Raw genomic sequence first — 17,145 nt, 5'->3', positions numbered from 1 at the left:
TCATGAGCCTCTCCTCAGTCTTTCCACTGGCTTGAGAGGCTCTTTCCATCAGTACCAGCTCAGGGTTTGGTGGGGGGGTTGGAGTGGTGGTGTTGGGGGGGCTGACAAGAGCTTTGTTATATGTACCAGCTTTTGAGAGCCTGGGCCCAGGCTTTGGAAGCCAAAAGGTTAGTTAAAAAGAAAGATAGAGAATGAGAGAGAGAAAGAGAGAGAGAGATGGTTTACAGATAGCTGTACCTATTGAAGTGCCAAAGGTAGAAGAAAATAAAGATACAGTACAAAGAAAAAAGTAAAAGATACAAGAGTAAAAGCAGGGGGGAAAAACCTTCTGCTCTGGAGATAGAAGGGCAATCATTAGAAAGTGATTAAGAACACGTCCACCATGGCAACACATTTTGTTTACATTCAGGTTTTTAACCTAAACCTTTTTTAAAAAGTTATTTTGCTCCTCATAAGACAAAAAGTTCCACAAAAAAAGCCTGGCACCAATGACCTCCTTGTGCCAAGTAACCAAATCTAATAGTTCTAGAACATCCTGTTCATCAGAGGGTAATGAGTAGAAGGTTCCAGGCTTCCTTAACGGGAAATACACAGGGGCTTGCTATAAGATAGCATCAAGACATTTATATTAGTAGATATTTGTAGCTTGGTTTCTCAGAGGCCTTTTCAAGTTATTACTAGTGAAGTGAAATTTAGAAGGGAAAAAAAATGCATCGAGGTCAACCAGTCCATCAATGATATTATTTGTAGGGCTCTGCTCGAAGAAGCCAGTTGTGTAAATATAATGGACAGTGTGTAGGGCCACAAGAAACCTGATTCAATTTCCTTGTCTACTCTGTATCATACTGGAGCATAATCAATCTGTTTAGAGGCCGTGACATTTTGTGCTATTGGATTAACCAAGACTGGCTCCTATAGCAGAGGGCGCAGCTAGGGGACAGACAGACCATCATGGACCAGAGTGAACATCTGAGTCAATGAGGGTTAGCACAATCCTCTGACTCGTTGGGACTGAGAGAGTTACTGAGAAAGACCTTATCCTTCTGATGATGAGGGTGGTGGTGATGATGATGGCACGTACTGAAGATGATTGGGGGCTTTGCACACTGACGTGCATTGTGCAGTCATTGTGTAGACTGGGAATGGAATTGGAAGTTGGGAATTCTAACGTTGTACTGTACAGTATGTGTTTGTGTAATGTTGTGAGAGAGTAAGACAATGGTTTGTATGTTTATGTTCAATCTCTCTGTCTGTATCACTCTATGTCTCCTTTCTCTCCCCCCCTCTCTCTCTCTTCCATATGATAGTGTGGTCTGTATTAAGCCTGTCCTGCATGGAAAGTGAGAGTCTGCAGGGGAGACAGGCTTCTGCATGATTGATGAGTGTCACAGGAATCCAGCCGTGAGAGTCCAGCGTTGTTGGCCTGTCTGTCAAACCTGTCAGACAGACCCCTTTACCCCCTACACTTCTCTTCCTTATCACTGGCTTACTATTATTGATGATGGGGCCCGCTTTTATTTTGAAGCCAACAGACCAGTTACCAGGGCTGCTTTACATCAAGGGAAGCTTAAATAAAGCTTACATATCATCTTATTTGGGTCTTTGTCTGGGTATATGTCTTTTGTACATTTCACACACACACACACACACACACACACACACACAAAAATACACAAAGTATAACATGTTTTGCAAGTTGCCATAACTTTAATAAGAACTCAAAAAGTAAAGATTAGGTGCACACACACACACACACACACACACACACACACACACACACACACACACACACACACACGTCTCGTGTATACAAACATACACAAAAGAAAACAGGTCATTTTAGTGCTGCCATTATCTTGCATGCAGATGCATGGGCTGTCTTCACCCACATATCTGCTGTGCTCCAGCCTCAGCTCAGATAAGGCACACCGCATGGTGCACACGCTGAGAATTCTGGAACGCTGCCTCCATTGTTTTGTTTTCAAATTTTTCAAATGTGGTTTCCATTACTCACTCTCTCTCTCTCTCTCTCTCTCTCTCTCATCTCAACCTGTGTCTTTTCTCTCTTTCTTTCTTTCTCTCCCTGTATATTTTCTCACTCAATCTTTCTTTTCTCTCTCTCGCTCATACACACATACACTTAAATGCACTTTTTTCATTTCCAAAAGCATATTTTCAGCGCGGGCCAGTTGGTTGCTATGGAAAATATACATTCCTCCTGACCTCAAAGGGCGACCACCATATCCCTACTTAGCATACGAGAGAGCGCTTGTGGTCCTCAGAGAAGCACGTACGACTGCCGTCTCAGAGTTTTATGGGGTGTGAGTAGTTGGATCGAAACATTTTAAGCATAAACAAAAAAGCTCCAAGATGAAAGGTTGCGAACAGGTTGCGAAATATGTGAACACACACTGAGGGAAAGATCTGGATGTCAGACGGAGATGGTTGAGCGACCCCCACATTACAAACAGCCTCTCCAAATGGCAGAGTCAGTTGGTGAATACACTCTTGTGTATTAGTTCTAATTGCACCTAAGTGTTTCCCAGAATCCTCTTCAAGCTCCACTTTGAGCCTCCTGTCAAAATAAACAATTGCTGCCAGTCAGAGCGCTCGGCTGTCTTTAGGGGACACTATCAGATAACAAACTCTATTCTTCCCCACAGGTCTATTTCAGACACACGGTCACAGAGCCTGTATGGAAATCGTCTATATACTGTAGAACTTATAGTAATTATACTTTCCCTGTACAATTGTACAATGTCATACTAAAATGCTGTAATAGCCATCAACGTGCATGGTAGACCATGTCTAAAACGTATTTTTTATTTCTAGGATTTTGTACATGACGGTGGCCATAACTATGGGGAAACACACTGCTTGTTTATGTTTATGTGTACGCTTTTGTCTATAGTGTTATTTGGCAGAATGTTTTGTCCAAACGACATACAGTATATGGACATTACATTAGTTAAAAATAAAAGTTGTAAAGCCTACATTAAGCATAATAATAGTAGTAATAATAATAACAATAAACTATGTTAGCATACAGTATAAGGTGTAAAAATTAACCTACATGAATTTTGTAGAATTAATTTCTTCGATTTGGGAGATCTGCCAGAAAATGTACCAGCTGACCAAATCTGAGCTGGACGCAGAGTCAAAAAGAGAAGTCTGGCACTTATCTAGTCGAATATACAAGGAGTGAAAATATCAATAGGCTCATTCATCTGAAATATAAATATTTTACAAGGGGGGAAAATCTGACTGTTCTTCTCTGTGGCCTATTTGGTGACGGTCCATGTGGATTTATTGATAGGCCAGTGGCTGGGCATAAGTACCATCATAAAGATGACTCAGGGAATACCGTATCGCCTGCCAGGTCTCAGCTCCAGAACGGCTAACAGTGTTCTATTGGCCTCATTGTTGGATACGACCATGGACTCTTCAACCACTCACAAAAGAGAGCCAAAACAGTGCTCCAATAAGATGTTCCACTCAAGATTTGATTGAGTTTATTTTCCCCTAATCAATCTCTCATTCTTCAAATCTCCTCTATCTCTCTTTCTCAGGTCCTTCTCTGTCTCTCTCTCTCTTTTCCGCTCCGGCCCTTTCCTGTTTCTTCTCAACCTACCCAATTATCTAGCATTACATCATCTTTATCTCTCTCTCACTTATTTCTTCACTCTCTCTCTCTCTCTCTCTCACTCTTTCTCTATCCATCTCTATCTCTCCCTGCCTCCTTGGCGGCCTCTATACATGCACCCTCGCCTCCTTTGCCTCTCTCTCTCTCTCTCTCTCTGTTCCCCCACCCTTGGGTTGAGCAGACCTCCACAGGAGAGGCAATGTCCCAAACCTCGGGGAAGCTGGCTGATTAAAACCACGCCGATAAATCTCTCTCTCTCTCTCTCTCTCTCTCTCTCTCTCTCTCTCTCTCTCTCCAGCTTTCCTCTTCCATTCCCTCATCTCTTACCCTCCCCCAGATGGGGCTGGCTCCACCAACACCCTCCCAGCCACTGCCATCCACTGGCCAGGAAGACTGATGGATGGATGGATGGACAGAGGAAAAGAGAGGAGAGGTGAGGAGAAGTGAGTAGAGGAGAAGAGACGTGAGGATGGGGGAGGAGGGAGGAGAGGAGAGGAGGAGAAGAGTAGAGAGCAGCGGAGAGGAGTAGAGAAGAAAGGAGAGGAGGAGAGAAGAGAAAAGAGGAGAGGAGAGGAGAAGAAAAGAGAGGGAGGAAGAGAGAAGAGAGACGAGAAAAGAGGAGAACAGAGGAGAGGAGAAGTGGCGAGGGGAGAAGAGAAAATAAGAGAAAAGTGGAAGGGAGAGGAGGAGAGAAGAAAGGAGAGAAATGGATGAGAAGAGAGGAGAGGAGACCATACCCTGTCCCACAGACGGTCAGTCAGAGAGTCCGACATTTTAGTTTAAGAAGCTGTAATCCAAGAATTTTTAGGTGTTTTCCTTACCGATTAATTTTTCATAAGTCAACAACTAACGTTGGACACTGCACACTACTGTACCAATACTCTTTTTCAATTTCTCGTCCACATCCTTTCTCTCTGGCACAACTTCTAGAATGTGCCAGAGTCAGTTTGAAGGAAGAACAATGGCAGGCCATTCTAATTTGCAATTCTAATTCCCATTTCAATTTCAAGTATGTCATTTCCAGTCAGTTGCGCTCCAGTGGGACATGACACTGGCATGTCCTCTTCAGGCAGCGATGGATGCCGCTGATAAGAGATATGGATTTTCCTATCTCATAACGCCAGCTGTCATGCATCGCGGGTAGGGTTAGGTATTGTTTGGGTTTTATCCGATACCGGTGCTAAATCGATACTTTTAAAAGCGGTGCCGGTGCCGAAGCGGTGCCTGAACCGGTACTTTGTTTTTAAAATGTTTTAAATTAAAATGGTCTAAAGCATGAATTGCTTTTTTTTTATTGATAAGACAAATTTGAACATGAAATTTAACTGTTATATTCAATTTACTATCAATATCTCATTGCTCCCTCTGAATAATACATTTAAATGTTAAAACAGCTTGCCATGCATGCACACACAATGGTAAGCTCTGCTTTCAAGTTTACCCAGTATAGGCGGTTTGCCATAAGGTATGTTAAAATCGCTTGCCATAAAACTGCCAGGTCATGGACAACGGCATTTGCAAGCAAGCTAATCTAACAGGGACTCTACTTTACAGTTAATTCAGTGTGTTCCCAAATGCTTCAAGAAATGTCATGTCTTAACCCATAACACGCAGTAGTTTTGAACATGTTAGGCTACGGTGTTGAAGTGTTTAGATTCCCAGCGCTAGCCTAGTAGGCATTTTAACAGCAACTATGGCTATCGCTAACATCAGTCAACTGAGTTTATTTAAGCGGTAACGTCTTAAGATGGTTTCAGTAGCCTCTTTGACAGGTCAGTGACATCAGGTATGTAACCTACATATTTATGTTTTTGCCAGCTAACTTTTAACATGATCTTCACATTCATTGTGATGCTATATGGGCCTCATGCACATGAAAGATTAATATCATGCCATTATGTTGTTTAACACACCGTGAAAGTTTTCACCTTACAACTTTGCTGATAACATTTCAAATAAATGTCAGTTAGCGCATTATCAAGGATATTGTGTAACGTATAGGCTAGCCTACTGTTGATGTTGTTTCATAGCCTTTTGCGTGTAGTTAGGCCCACTGCTAGATTTTGACAGGAGCTCGCGATATCGCTTTAAAGTAAGCTACTTGGGCTCACACAAGCTGTCAAACACTGTCCACTCGCCCCTCTGGTTTATACATCCAGTGTTATGTTAGCTAACTGTATCTGGATGTGTTGCTATCAGAGCAAGACGTTAGAGATGGCGCATGACATGCAGTGATGCCTCATTATAAAAAATAAATTCAATTAAAAACGCTATTTAAGCACCGAAATGAGGCACCGAAATCCACGTTGTTATTCGATGCAGTTACTACCGTTTGTGTCGGCACCGGTGCCATATTACAACCGTGTTTCAGTGCCCAACCCTAATCGCGGGTATCCTTTTCAACTGGACCTAATTTCACAATCGGTGATGTAACCCATTAGAGAGTTGCTGTGGCTATGGTTACCGTAATGACTACCCAGAAATGGAAGCCACATACGAGAAACCAAACATTTGAGATCAAGGCCGAGTAGATTTAATTAACTGGAATCTGGTGTGTAATGTTTCTGTCGCTGGCAAAAAACATTCCCTTTATATAGTTTTATCTTCAGTGGCCTGGAAAAGTCTGTTCCCATGTAGCCTCTGAATATTTGGTTTATAAGATTACACTTTTATGAAATTGATGCTAGTGCTTCAGTGGCAAGAACAACATACTGTGACCTGATGTTGTCATTTTTCTACAGAGGAATGTCCAAGGTCATGCCTCTGTTTCCTTGTCATCTAATCATAGTAAAGAAATGATAAACTGAACACACACACACACAAATTCTGAGAAGCCAGTAATCTCCTTATGACAGTGGGCACACACAAATACAGAGATCTCACACACACACACACACACACCATGTTAGCTTTTGGGGGTGGGTGGAAGCTGCATATCTCAAGACCATTGTGACAACCCCACCCAGTCTTCATGCACACACACACTGACAGACACACACACACACACACACACACACACACACACATTTTCTTGTTCCTCTGAAAAGAAAAGTAGGTCCAGCAGGCAGCTGCTGATAAGTAATTCATAAACATGTGTGAGTGTGTGCGTGCATGTGTGAGTTAAAATTTCAGTGTGTGTTTGTGTGTGTGTGTGTAGCATGTATGTATGCTGGCAAAGGCAAAAACTGATATGAGGACTTTTAAATAACATGGAGCATAAATAACCTCCAGACAACAACAAGAAGAGAGAGAGAGAGGGGGGGGGAGAGGGAAAGAGGGAGAGAGAGAGAGAGAGAGAGAGAGAGAGAGGGAGAGGGAGAGAGAGAAAAGAGAGGGGGAGAGAGAGAGAGAGAGAGGGAGAGAGAGAGTGATGGAGAGAGAGAGAGAGAGGGAGAGAGAGAGGGAGATAGTGATGGAGAGAGAGAAAGAGAGAGGGGGAGAGAGAGAGAGAGAGAGAGGATGGAGAGAGAGAGAGAGAGAGGGAGAGAGTGATGGAGAGAGAGAAAGAGAGAGGGAGAGAGAGGGGAGAGAGAGAGAGAGAGAGAGAGGATGAGAGAGAGAGAGAGAGAGAGAGGGAGAGAAGAGAGAGAGAGGAGAGAGAGAGTGATGGAGAGAGAGAAAGAGAGAGGGAGAGAGAGTGATGGAGAGAGAGAGAGAGAAAGAGAGAGAAAGAGAGAGGGGGAGAGAGAGGGAGAGAGAGGGAGAGGAAAAAACACATAGTCCCACATGCTGAAAGTATTTAGGGGGCTATGTGACTGTAATTACAGGAAGATCAGGTAACCTTTAGCTTATACTCGTTATGGTAATTGCCCTATGTGTAACCCCTAGTTACCATATGGAACATGGTGTCCCCTCACTCTCTCGTTCTCACTCATCATACAGTGGTCCAATGGCCTCGATGGGGCCTCCGCATAAGGACAAGGGTTTATCAACAGAGAGCAGCAAGTCCCTTTCACCACTACAGCAACCCAGAGCAGACAAACAGTGCCCTTTGTCAGGTAGCGCTGGCGGTGCCAAGAGTTTGCTTTTGAGAGAGGGGCAGAAACAAACCCCTGGCTCAGGTGTTGGGGAGGAGAAATAAACTCGGCGAAGTACGGGTCAGCTCCAGCGCTGATCTCTATCTTCTGTTGTCTTAATTTAGCAAGCTCAATAAAGTTACGTCTGGGGGCCACGGCTGAGAGACCATCCTGAGTGCTGATCTCTATCTGCTGCGGTGGTCATTTATCAGTGCCAAGTGACGTTTGATGGGCAAGCTCTCTGTCATATGTGTATCTATGGAAACTCAATAGTGGGCTTACCCTGTGGAATTTCGTGTTGAATTTGTTTACTATGTATACCCATGTTGTTCTATAGAATATTTACTGTGCAGTTGACACCTGGATGCCAGTGGTGGGCTAACCCTGTTGGTCTATACTAAGGGACAAGTGGACAAATGTTACCTTGTATATTGTCACCAGTAACACTAGTCTTGGTGCTTATGGCAAAACTCCACATTTTAGCGTCGTCCACCCACATGGTGTTGCATGAACACTCCATTTTGTAAACAACACTTTTCACAGAGAGTAAACACATGCAGTGCCCACCCCGCTACGCTAGCTAGCTAACGAGGGAACAGAATGTAACTGGCACATCTTGCCTGACGGAGTTTGGTTTGCCACAGCTTTCCTGTTTTATCGGACCGTGAGGGTGAGTGGGCAAACAGCGAGAGTGTTTCGAGTTGGGGTGTGTAGGAACACACAATAAAGCTCTTGTGGCCCACTGACTGAATGTGTAATTGTTTTCTTGTATTGCTCATTGCGGTGCAGAAGCTCATTAAGAACACAATTCCAGGAGTCGTTAAAAAAACACACATACTGTAACACACACAAACAGACAAACACACACACACACATGCGCACATGCACACACACACACACACACACACACACACACGCACACACACACACACACAGACTGTGGGATAATTGACAAACACACAAAGGCTTAGTTTATATGAAAAACCAGCTAAGCCCTCGGCAGTGGCGGCGGCACCAAGAAGTCTTAGTGCAAGTTTGATAGTTACAAATGCCCTGCAGCATCAACATAAAAACTGGCAACATGTCCAGCTCATCTACACTGCAGGGAAGAAGGGTAGAATATTGCCACGCACATAACCAATCATACAAACAGGAAGGCTTAACGCAGGTGACACTCTGTATGTGCTTTAGCAGACGGAAGCAAAGGGCCCTTTATAATGAGCACATCGATGGTTAGCATTTCTCATCATCACAATTCTGGTTTAGATTTGTTGATTTGTTAGTGATTTTGGTTTGGACAGTAATTAGGTTCGATTGTTGATTGGCCGCTGTGTGAAATCCCCTACCTATTAGCACTAGGAATTTAACATTTCTCCAGTGTATGTCTGGGGAAAAAAACACACTGAACAGTTTTGTTTTAACTCTTTCTAGACACAAAGACAAGGTATGGGTTCTTAACACAGTCTATGCTTCAGTGGGCCATTATGGGCTAGAATGAGACCAGCTGGAGAATTTGGACCAAGGTGACCAATACGGGACCAGCTTAAGGATCTGGATCAAGGTGACCAGCTTGAAGATGCGTGAGCTGCTTTTGGTCTTAATTCCTAAGGTCTTGATTTCAGAGAATTAGCGACTAAGGATCCAGAACGAGACAATAGTGAGACAGCAGACAGAGACTAATCAGGGTCTAATGGGTCTCCTCTCTCTCTCTCTCTCTCTCTCCTTCTCTCTCTCTTTCTCTCTCCCTCTCTGCCCTCTCCCCCCTCTTTTTCTCTTTCCCTCTCCTCTCTCTCCCCCCTCTCTTTCTCTCTCCCTCTCCTCCTCTCTCTCTCCCTCCCTCCCTCCCTCCTCTCTCCCCTCTCTTCCCTCTCTCCTCTCCCCTCTCCCTCCCTCCCTCCCTCTCTCCCTCCCCCCTTCTCTCCTCTCTCCTCCCTCTCCTATATCTCTCTCTCCCCTATTTCTCTCTCTCTCTCCCTCTCTTCCCTCTCTCTCTCTCTCTCCCTCTCTCTCTCTTTCCTGTCAGCACTCTTAATTAACGTGAGCCTGAGTGACCTCTGCTTAAGGACTTGAGGAGCAACTCTACACCGGCAGCAGCCGCCTCATGATTTTACCATGAAGGGGGAGGAAGAGAGAGAAGAAACGCTTACAGGTCCAGACGAAGATACTTTACAAAAACGCTCCAAGCAACAGCAGCAGCAACAACAACAACAACAACAACAACAACAACAACAACAACAAGAATGTAACACTGCAATGTGTAACTTCAAGGCCAATCATGCATGAAATACTTTTAATAGACAGAGAGCCATGCAAATGTATTAGTGGCAGAAACGCAAAGCAGAGCAGAGGGGAAAAATCACTGGAAGAGATCTTTGTGTGTGTGTTTGTGTTTGTGTGTGCGCGCTGTGTGTGTGTGTGTGTATGTGTGTGTGTGTGCATCCGCTGCTCTGAACTTTACTGGCGAGAATGTCCACAAACAACTCAGGGACCCACCAACACCAAACACAGTCCTACGAGAACATTTGTGTATACACACACACACACACACTATAAAACACAGGCCTGAGAAAGCAACCAACTGACCAATGCTGGACAGTGACACACACACACACACACACATACGCACACATACGCACACACACACATACTGTATACGCACACACTCACACACTCTCTGCCCCCCACCCCCCACCCCGCCCATCTCACACACACGCTCTTCGCTGTTGGAAAAGTACTGCACATTCCAGCCCTGTGTCTACCACATCAAAGGCCCTTTGTTTACATAAACACGTTCCCGCGGAAACACGGTAGGAGGACAGGTGCAGATGCCTCTGCTCGCCAGCATTGACATGATTAGGCAGGTAAATCACTGATGACACTACAACATCATCCTGACTCATGTGGGAAAGTCTCTATGCACACACACACACACACACACACACACACACACACACATCATAAACCTGCCACACTGCACAGAGGAGCAATCTGTGATTATGGTAATTTTAAAAGAATGAGCAGAAATGTGACTATATGTATGTGCGCCTCTCGTTCACTGATAAGAACAAATAACAATCATTCAGAGTTTAATAGGTGTAATGGTAGCCAGCAGGCATAGTAGCTATGCAGTGAGTGAGCCTCCTTCATGACACCTCCTTCAAGAGCTGCGTTAGCAACAGACGCTAGCACCCATTGGTTCTAGCCTCCCTGCTAGCACGTCCACCTTTTGGTCTGAGGTGCTGTGACTTCGTATGTTTTAGCGCAGGCTAGTACAAGGCACAGGCACAGTCAACACAAAGCAGGCTACATACAGTATGTTTGTATCAACTGAGGTGCGCTGGTGCTTTGTTGTTTCTTGTGTGTATGTATGTGTGTGTGTGTGTGCGTGTGAGCTCTTAAAATTCAAATGCCTGTGTTAAAACCGGTCTAGTCACAACTGTCTGCAACAAGCGCACAAAAATCCAACCAATACACACACCCAAATGGGGGCCAAGCCGAGCAGGGATGGATTACTGCACGGGCCTACTGGGCCCAGGCCCAGGGGCCCAAGGGGTCAGGGGGCCCTGAAGCCCAAACCTTTGCATGGAATCATTGCCTCAAAATCAACAAATCAGGATGTAGGCTATGAATCTGATTGAATTTAGTATTGGCCATCCCCAAAATGCATCAAACAAATAAAAAAAATTCTGGGGGAGGACCCCCAAACCCCCCCTCCCACATATACGACAATTAGTGGGGAGCCCTTAATACTGTACATCTGGGCCCAGGGGCCCGAAAGTTCATAATCCGCCCATGAAGCCGAGGCACACATTTCAAAGCTGCAAGTAAATTCTGGCCCAGAATTGGCTCCAATCCAGCTCTCTAGCAGTTTTCGGAGTTTCATAACTGTACCGATGTGGCTGCTCGTCCACCTCCCCCTCGAGGCTCTCTGGCGGGAGGCCGAGGCGTGGTGCTGGGTGGTAGAGGGGTAATTAATGCCTGTCTAAGATGCCGCTGATGCCCCTGAGGGGGAACGATGTGGTCGTCGTCAGGAGCAAAACCCGCCCGGCACTCCGCCTCGGGACTGGCGCCGCGCCAGTGAGAGTTGGCCCACACATGCTCAGAACGGGAATCAAAGTCGTGATTTACAAGCTGCAGGGTAGGCGTGTTGTGTGCTGGTTATTGATCACTAATGACAAGAAGTAACTGCACAGGCTTCACAAAGGAATGTTTTTATTACCTACAAGTCCTGAAAGAGAAGGGGAGAGGAGAGAGGAGGAGAAGAGAGGAGAGAAGGGGAGGGGAGAGGAGAGGAGAGAAGGGGAGAGGAGAGGAGAGAAGGGAAGAGGAGAGAGAGGAGAGAAGGAGAGAGGAGGAGAAGAGAGGAGAAAAGGAGAGAGGAGAGGAGAGAAGGGGAGAGGAGGAGAAGAGAGGAGAAAAGGGGAGAGGAGAGGTTTGGTATGTACGGTGAGACGAGGTGAGATGAGGTGAGAGGAGAGGAGAGGAGGAGAGAAGGGAAATGAGGGGAAAGTACAGAGAGGAGAGGAGGTGATAGGAGAGGAGGAGAGAAGTGAGGAGAGGAGGAGAGGAGAGTGAGTACCGTACTGTCCTTGTAAGACCCCTGGGTGTGCTTGGCACCTGACTGGCACAGCTTGAGCCGATGCCAGAGCTCTCTGCCCTCAGGTGACAAGGAGAGGAGGATGATGTGAAAGAAAAGTCTTAAAAGACCTGCTTTCTCTCTCTCCTCCTCCCTCTCTCCCCTCCTCTCTCTCCCTCTCTCTCCTCCTCCCCTGCTCTCTGTCTTATCTTCTTTGTCTTACTCTCAATTCAATTTCAATTCAAACAGGCTTGATTAGCATAACTGTACACACTCAATATTGCCAAAGCAACATCACAGAGTAGATGCCAACACTGGTCTCTCTTTCTCATTCGCTGACTTTTTCTCTCTCCTTCTTCTCTCTCTCGCTCTCTCTTTCTCCCTGCCCTATGTTCCATCTATCACAACTATCTACCTGTTTTCTAAGTCCAATGCAAATGCAATTCAATAAGCTTTATTGGTTTGACCATTTAAAAGAAAATAGTGTTGCCAAAGATTCCCTAGCATATAGAACATCTCTCTCTCTCTCTAGAGAAGCATGATGAAACATGTTATGGTAGATTTATGACTGATGCTTCCATATTGTTACTTTCCTTCACAGGAGTGTGTGTGTGTGTGTGTGTGTGCTCATAAATGAGGATCAGCTGAGAGCAAGCAGCCTGCTCACGTTTGGCTCCCAATCTTGCTGATGTCATCGCCATTCTGCCGGCGTTCATTCGCGTCCCCCCTCAATCTCGTTAGAGGTGATTACCTTACTCTCCACACTGTGTGTGTGTGTGTGTGTGTGCGTGCATGCGTGCGTGTGTGTGTGTGTGCGTGCGTGCGCGCGCATGTGTGTGTGGTGCATGTGTGTTAGAGGAGATTAGATTGTTAGAGGAGAGACAGCGCTTGTTTGGAAAGTCAGGAAGTCATCCACTGACCTATAAGGCTACTTAGAAAGCCTAGTAACCCTGTGTGTGTGTGTGTGTGTGTGTTTGTGTGCCTCGTAACCTTCAGGGAAGCCTCACTTGGCCAAAGATCAACACGGCAGAGCCTGGGAGCTTACCGTGGAAAAGGACTAAGTCTGTCAAATATGACTGTCTGTCTTTGGTATAAACATTTGTTAGTGCTATGCATCTTGACGTTTTAATAAATATGGGTTAGGGTGTTTTGCCTTTATACAGTGAAGAGAGACAGGAAGCGAGTGGGAGAGAGAGAGCGAGAGAGCGAGCGAGAGAGAGAGAGAGAGAGAGAGAGATGGGGTGGGATCGGGAAATGGGTGCGTAGGCTACGTATGCGTGGCGGACATTCCAACCCATCCTCTAGCTCCATTTGTTGCACCCTGCTGGGCTAACTGCCACACAACAGACCAAATGAGGTACGAGTAGTGCATTCAGGTGGGACAAGGCAGGGGATTGTGTCCAACACTAAGCGATAACCTATAACTGTGTGTTGATGATTACACACACACACACACACACACACACACACACATGGAATTTGACTGTTAGCTGTTTGCATCTACTCTCTGGCGGTAGAGAAAAGCCGATGGCTAACTTAACTATCAGCTAAAGAGATTAGCAGCACGAGCATGTGGCTGCTCTTAGAGAGGTCTGTCGAGGTCTCGTCCAACACACCTGTCATTCACCTGACTGACTGATTGACACCTGGGTCAGGTGGGATGTCCGGCCTGGGGCCCTCGTGACCCACAACTGCAAACACACTTAGGTCAATTTAACGAACCAAGCAAAAGTCTTGCATTTCAAGGTCCAACTTCACACATACAAATGTGACCAACCAACCATCAAGGAAACTTTAATAAAGAAAACATTTGCCTCTAAATGTTTTTTGTGCATGTGCATTGTGCATAGTTTGACCCAAAAGAAGCAGAGAGGCACAGTGAAGCTGTTCTGATCTATAGCAAAAGGAAGAACTGCGGGCGGGCTGGTGAAATCATTGTCTCCCCAACACTTCTGTATGTTCTCTCTCTCTTTCTCAAACACACACAAACATACTTGAGAGTCAGTAATCCTAAAGAAAACACACACACACACACTTATTCACACACCTCCTATCTCCAACACATGCACACAACCACCTACACACACACACACACACACACACACACACACACTCACACACACAAATCTGTCTATCGTCCTCTTCGACCTGTGACCCCTAACACCCAGGGGCAGCAGGCAAAGTAGAGTGGACGCGGGGAGTGCGTAAGCGAGAGAGGCCCCCTGACCCTGTCTCTCCCTTTCCTGGGCAGCCTGTCTCTCTAAACAGCAGCGGCAGCAGCAGCGGTGGCAGCAGCAGCCAGAGACAACCTGACAGACTCTACTCAAGCTGTCAGCTAAGAGTCTTTACACGACCGACAGACTGCACCGAGGCAGCGCGGGGGGAGGAGATGGAGAGAGAGAGAGAGAGAGGAAAGGAAAGGAAAGGGGGAGGAGAGAAGAACTGAACTGATATGAAAGGAGAGCGGGAGTGAGAGAAAGAGGGAGAGGGAAGGGATAAGTGAGAGAAGAGAGAAAAAAAGACTGGGATGAGAGGAAGGCGAGAGGTAGAGCAATAATGAAAGAAGGAGACAGAGTCAAGGAGAGAGAGAGAAAGAGAGAGAGAGAGAGAAGTAGAAAGAGGAAGAGTTATGGAAGTAGGGTTAGGTGAAGACAACATGGCAGAATATCCCCTTCACTGGATTCATCTAATCCCCCAGTTCACACAACTCAGCCGCACGTGAGCACTGATTCCAGTGTGTGTGTGTGTGTGTGTTTGTAGGTTTAGGCTATGTGTGTGTGTGTATGCGTGTGTGTGTGTTTGTAGGTTTAGGCTGTGTATGTGCGTGTGTGTATGTGTGTGCATAGGTTAAGGTGTGTGTGTATGCTCAAATACTGCCTGCTATCACACACTTTCAGCAACAGTTTCAGTTTCAAGAGCCTCATGTCCTTTAGAAGTATTCAATACAGAAAATAATTAGGAAAGTGAACATACACATATTGAACTAAATGTGCTGTGAGGTTGGTGTGTATGGTGTGTGTGTGTGTGAGAGAGAGAGAGTGTGTGTTTTGGTTGGGGGGCAAGACAACAGAAACACAGACATCATCAGATCACTGACAACACTACATGTGCTCAGCATGTGCTCTGCAGACTCCTGTGTTCAAGGTCATCCTGTGACATGGATTAAGGGCTGGTTTCCCTTAAAGCACTATTTCACACACATATGGCCCACTTGCTGCCAACTGTGTGTGTGTGTGTGTGTGTGTGTCTGCCTGTGTGCTGTGTGTGTCTGCCTGTGTGCTGTGTGTGTGTGTGTGTGCATGGGAGAGAGAGAGAGACCACCTGCTGAAACGCCTGTCTGTCTGAGTGTGTGATTGAGATGTTCATGACAGCAAACAATGCATTGGCTCAAGGCCATTAATCATTCTGTATCCTTTTTCACACACACACACTCAGCAACATTTGAAAAAGCATTTCTAGAATTATGGAGATGGCTTGACTATCTTCTGTAATTCACAAAAAGTTAACCCCTGAATCACTCGCATCAGTTCACATCACATTTCAGTAGTATGCTAAGAACACCATGCATGCAGGTTTTACCTGTAGCTCACACCAGGCCACTTCCACTGTAGTTTCTGTGTCCAGTCCCTTGTACACTGTCTTGAATGAACCCCTGCCGATCTCGATGTTGAATTTCAGGTAGCGTCCATCTGGTGAGGTGGCCACCGCTTTGGTCTCCACGTCCTCCTTCTCGTCGAGTTCCCACTTGCTCTCCTGCGCCCGACGGGGCACTGGCGGGCTTTTCACTGCTTCATTATCTGAGTCCGAGCTCGGTGCCTGCGCGACCGGACTGGGCTCCTCCGCGATCTCCCAGTTTTCCGGGGGAGACGAGGGGGTCACGGTACCGTCTGGCCTGGAGACGGTGGATGTAGACGGCGGAGTATCGTCCTTCCTCTCTTGTGTGCTTCTCTGCGCAAGTATGTTTTCGGCCGACCAGGACAAGGCTTTGGAAAGTGCCCCAGTGTATATTTGGGGTTCGATGTCTACGCTAATTTTGTGAAGCACGTACGAGTTCCTTCTGGTGCTGAGAGAGTGTGTGCGCAACATGGGTACCCGTGCCGCGAAGTCTTCGTCCAAATCAACAGGTAATGTTGGGAAGCCGCGGGAAGCGAATTCCACTTTTGCGTGTGACATGGTTAATAATGGTCTGTTTCTCCTGTCGTTACAGTTGCAGATGAGTTTGGGAATGGTTGATTAGTCTGAAGTCAGCGACAATCCAACGCACGGTAACACTATGCTGCACGGGAACATGTTGTGCAAAGAACTATCCAAACATCAAAACACTATTAAAAATGAACCAGGCGGAGGAGGCGTACACAAAACAGGTATATCCGTCCAATTTCAACACGCTGTGGAATAACAGCATACACAATTTATAGAAAATCCTAATAGTTAGGGAAAACAATACTGCACAAACTCACGTGAATCCCCTAAATAGTAAACGGAATATACAAAAAAAAATAAAACATAGAAAAACAACAACAAAAAAGAACAGTCCTCTGTTTCTCTGCGTAATTTTTGGACTGTGCGTGCACCTCAGAGTATTTATGTTCGGTTATATTATGGTGCGGACGCGCAGCTGCAGCCTAGACTCCTCTGGCTCCGACTGTCAACTCTACTCTATTGGGTTTCAGCTCCCACTGCGCGTACACGAGCTGCGCGGCCCCGCCCCCTTCCCACCTGTGATGTTGTGGTCACAGCTAACCCGTGGAACGCCCCCAAACCAAACCACCACCGAAAGACCGGACGTTATAGAGACTGCGCTCAGTCAGTAGAGAGCCTTTGCTGTGTGGGATGATAACCGTGGCTAGATGGTTTCTAAGCTTCAGAAAGCTTTTTAAGGTTTTGCGCATTTGAACTCAGTTCAAATT

The 17,145-nt window shown here is 45.9% G+C and overlaps 1 protein-coding gene across 1 annotated transcript in view; it reads right to left on the bottom strand.

Moving 5' to 3' along the window:
• The window catches only part of wnk4a (WNK lysine deficient protein kinase 4a), a 61,866-nt gene extending 44,923 nt beyond the window's left edge, over positions 1 to 16,943 (bottom strand). The window contains 1 exon segment of the mRNA XM_048234064.1: positions 15,815 to 16,943. Coding sequence (XP_048090021.1) covers positions 15,815 to 16,408 — 594 coding nt within the window. The 5' untranslated portion in view covers positions 16,409 to 16,943.
• Positions 16,944 to 17,145: the final 202 nt, after the last annotated feature.

This window comes from Alosa alosa, chromosome 22 (assembly GCF_017589495.1).
Source record: "Alosa alosa isolate M-15738 ecotype Scorff River chromosome 22, AALO_Geno_1.1, whole genome shotgun sequence".
In the NCBI taxonomy this organism is placed as follows: domain Eukaryota; kingdom Metazoa; phylum Chordata; class Actinopteri; order Clupeiformes; family Clupeidae; genus Alosa; species Alosa alosa.
The sequence above is the reverse complement of the archived record's forward strand: the minus strand, read 5'-3'. Positions and strand labels throughout refer to the sequence as shown.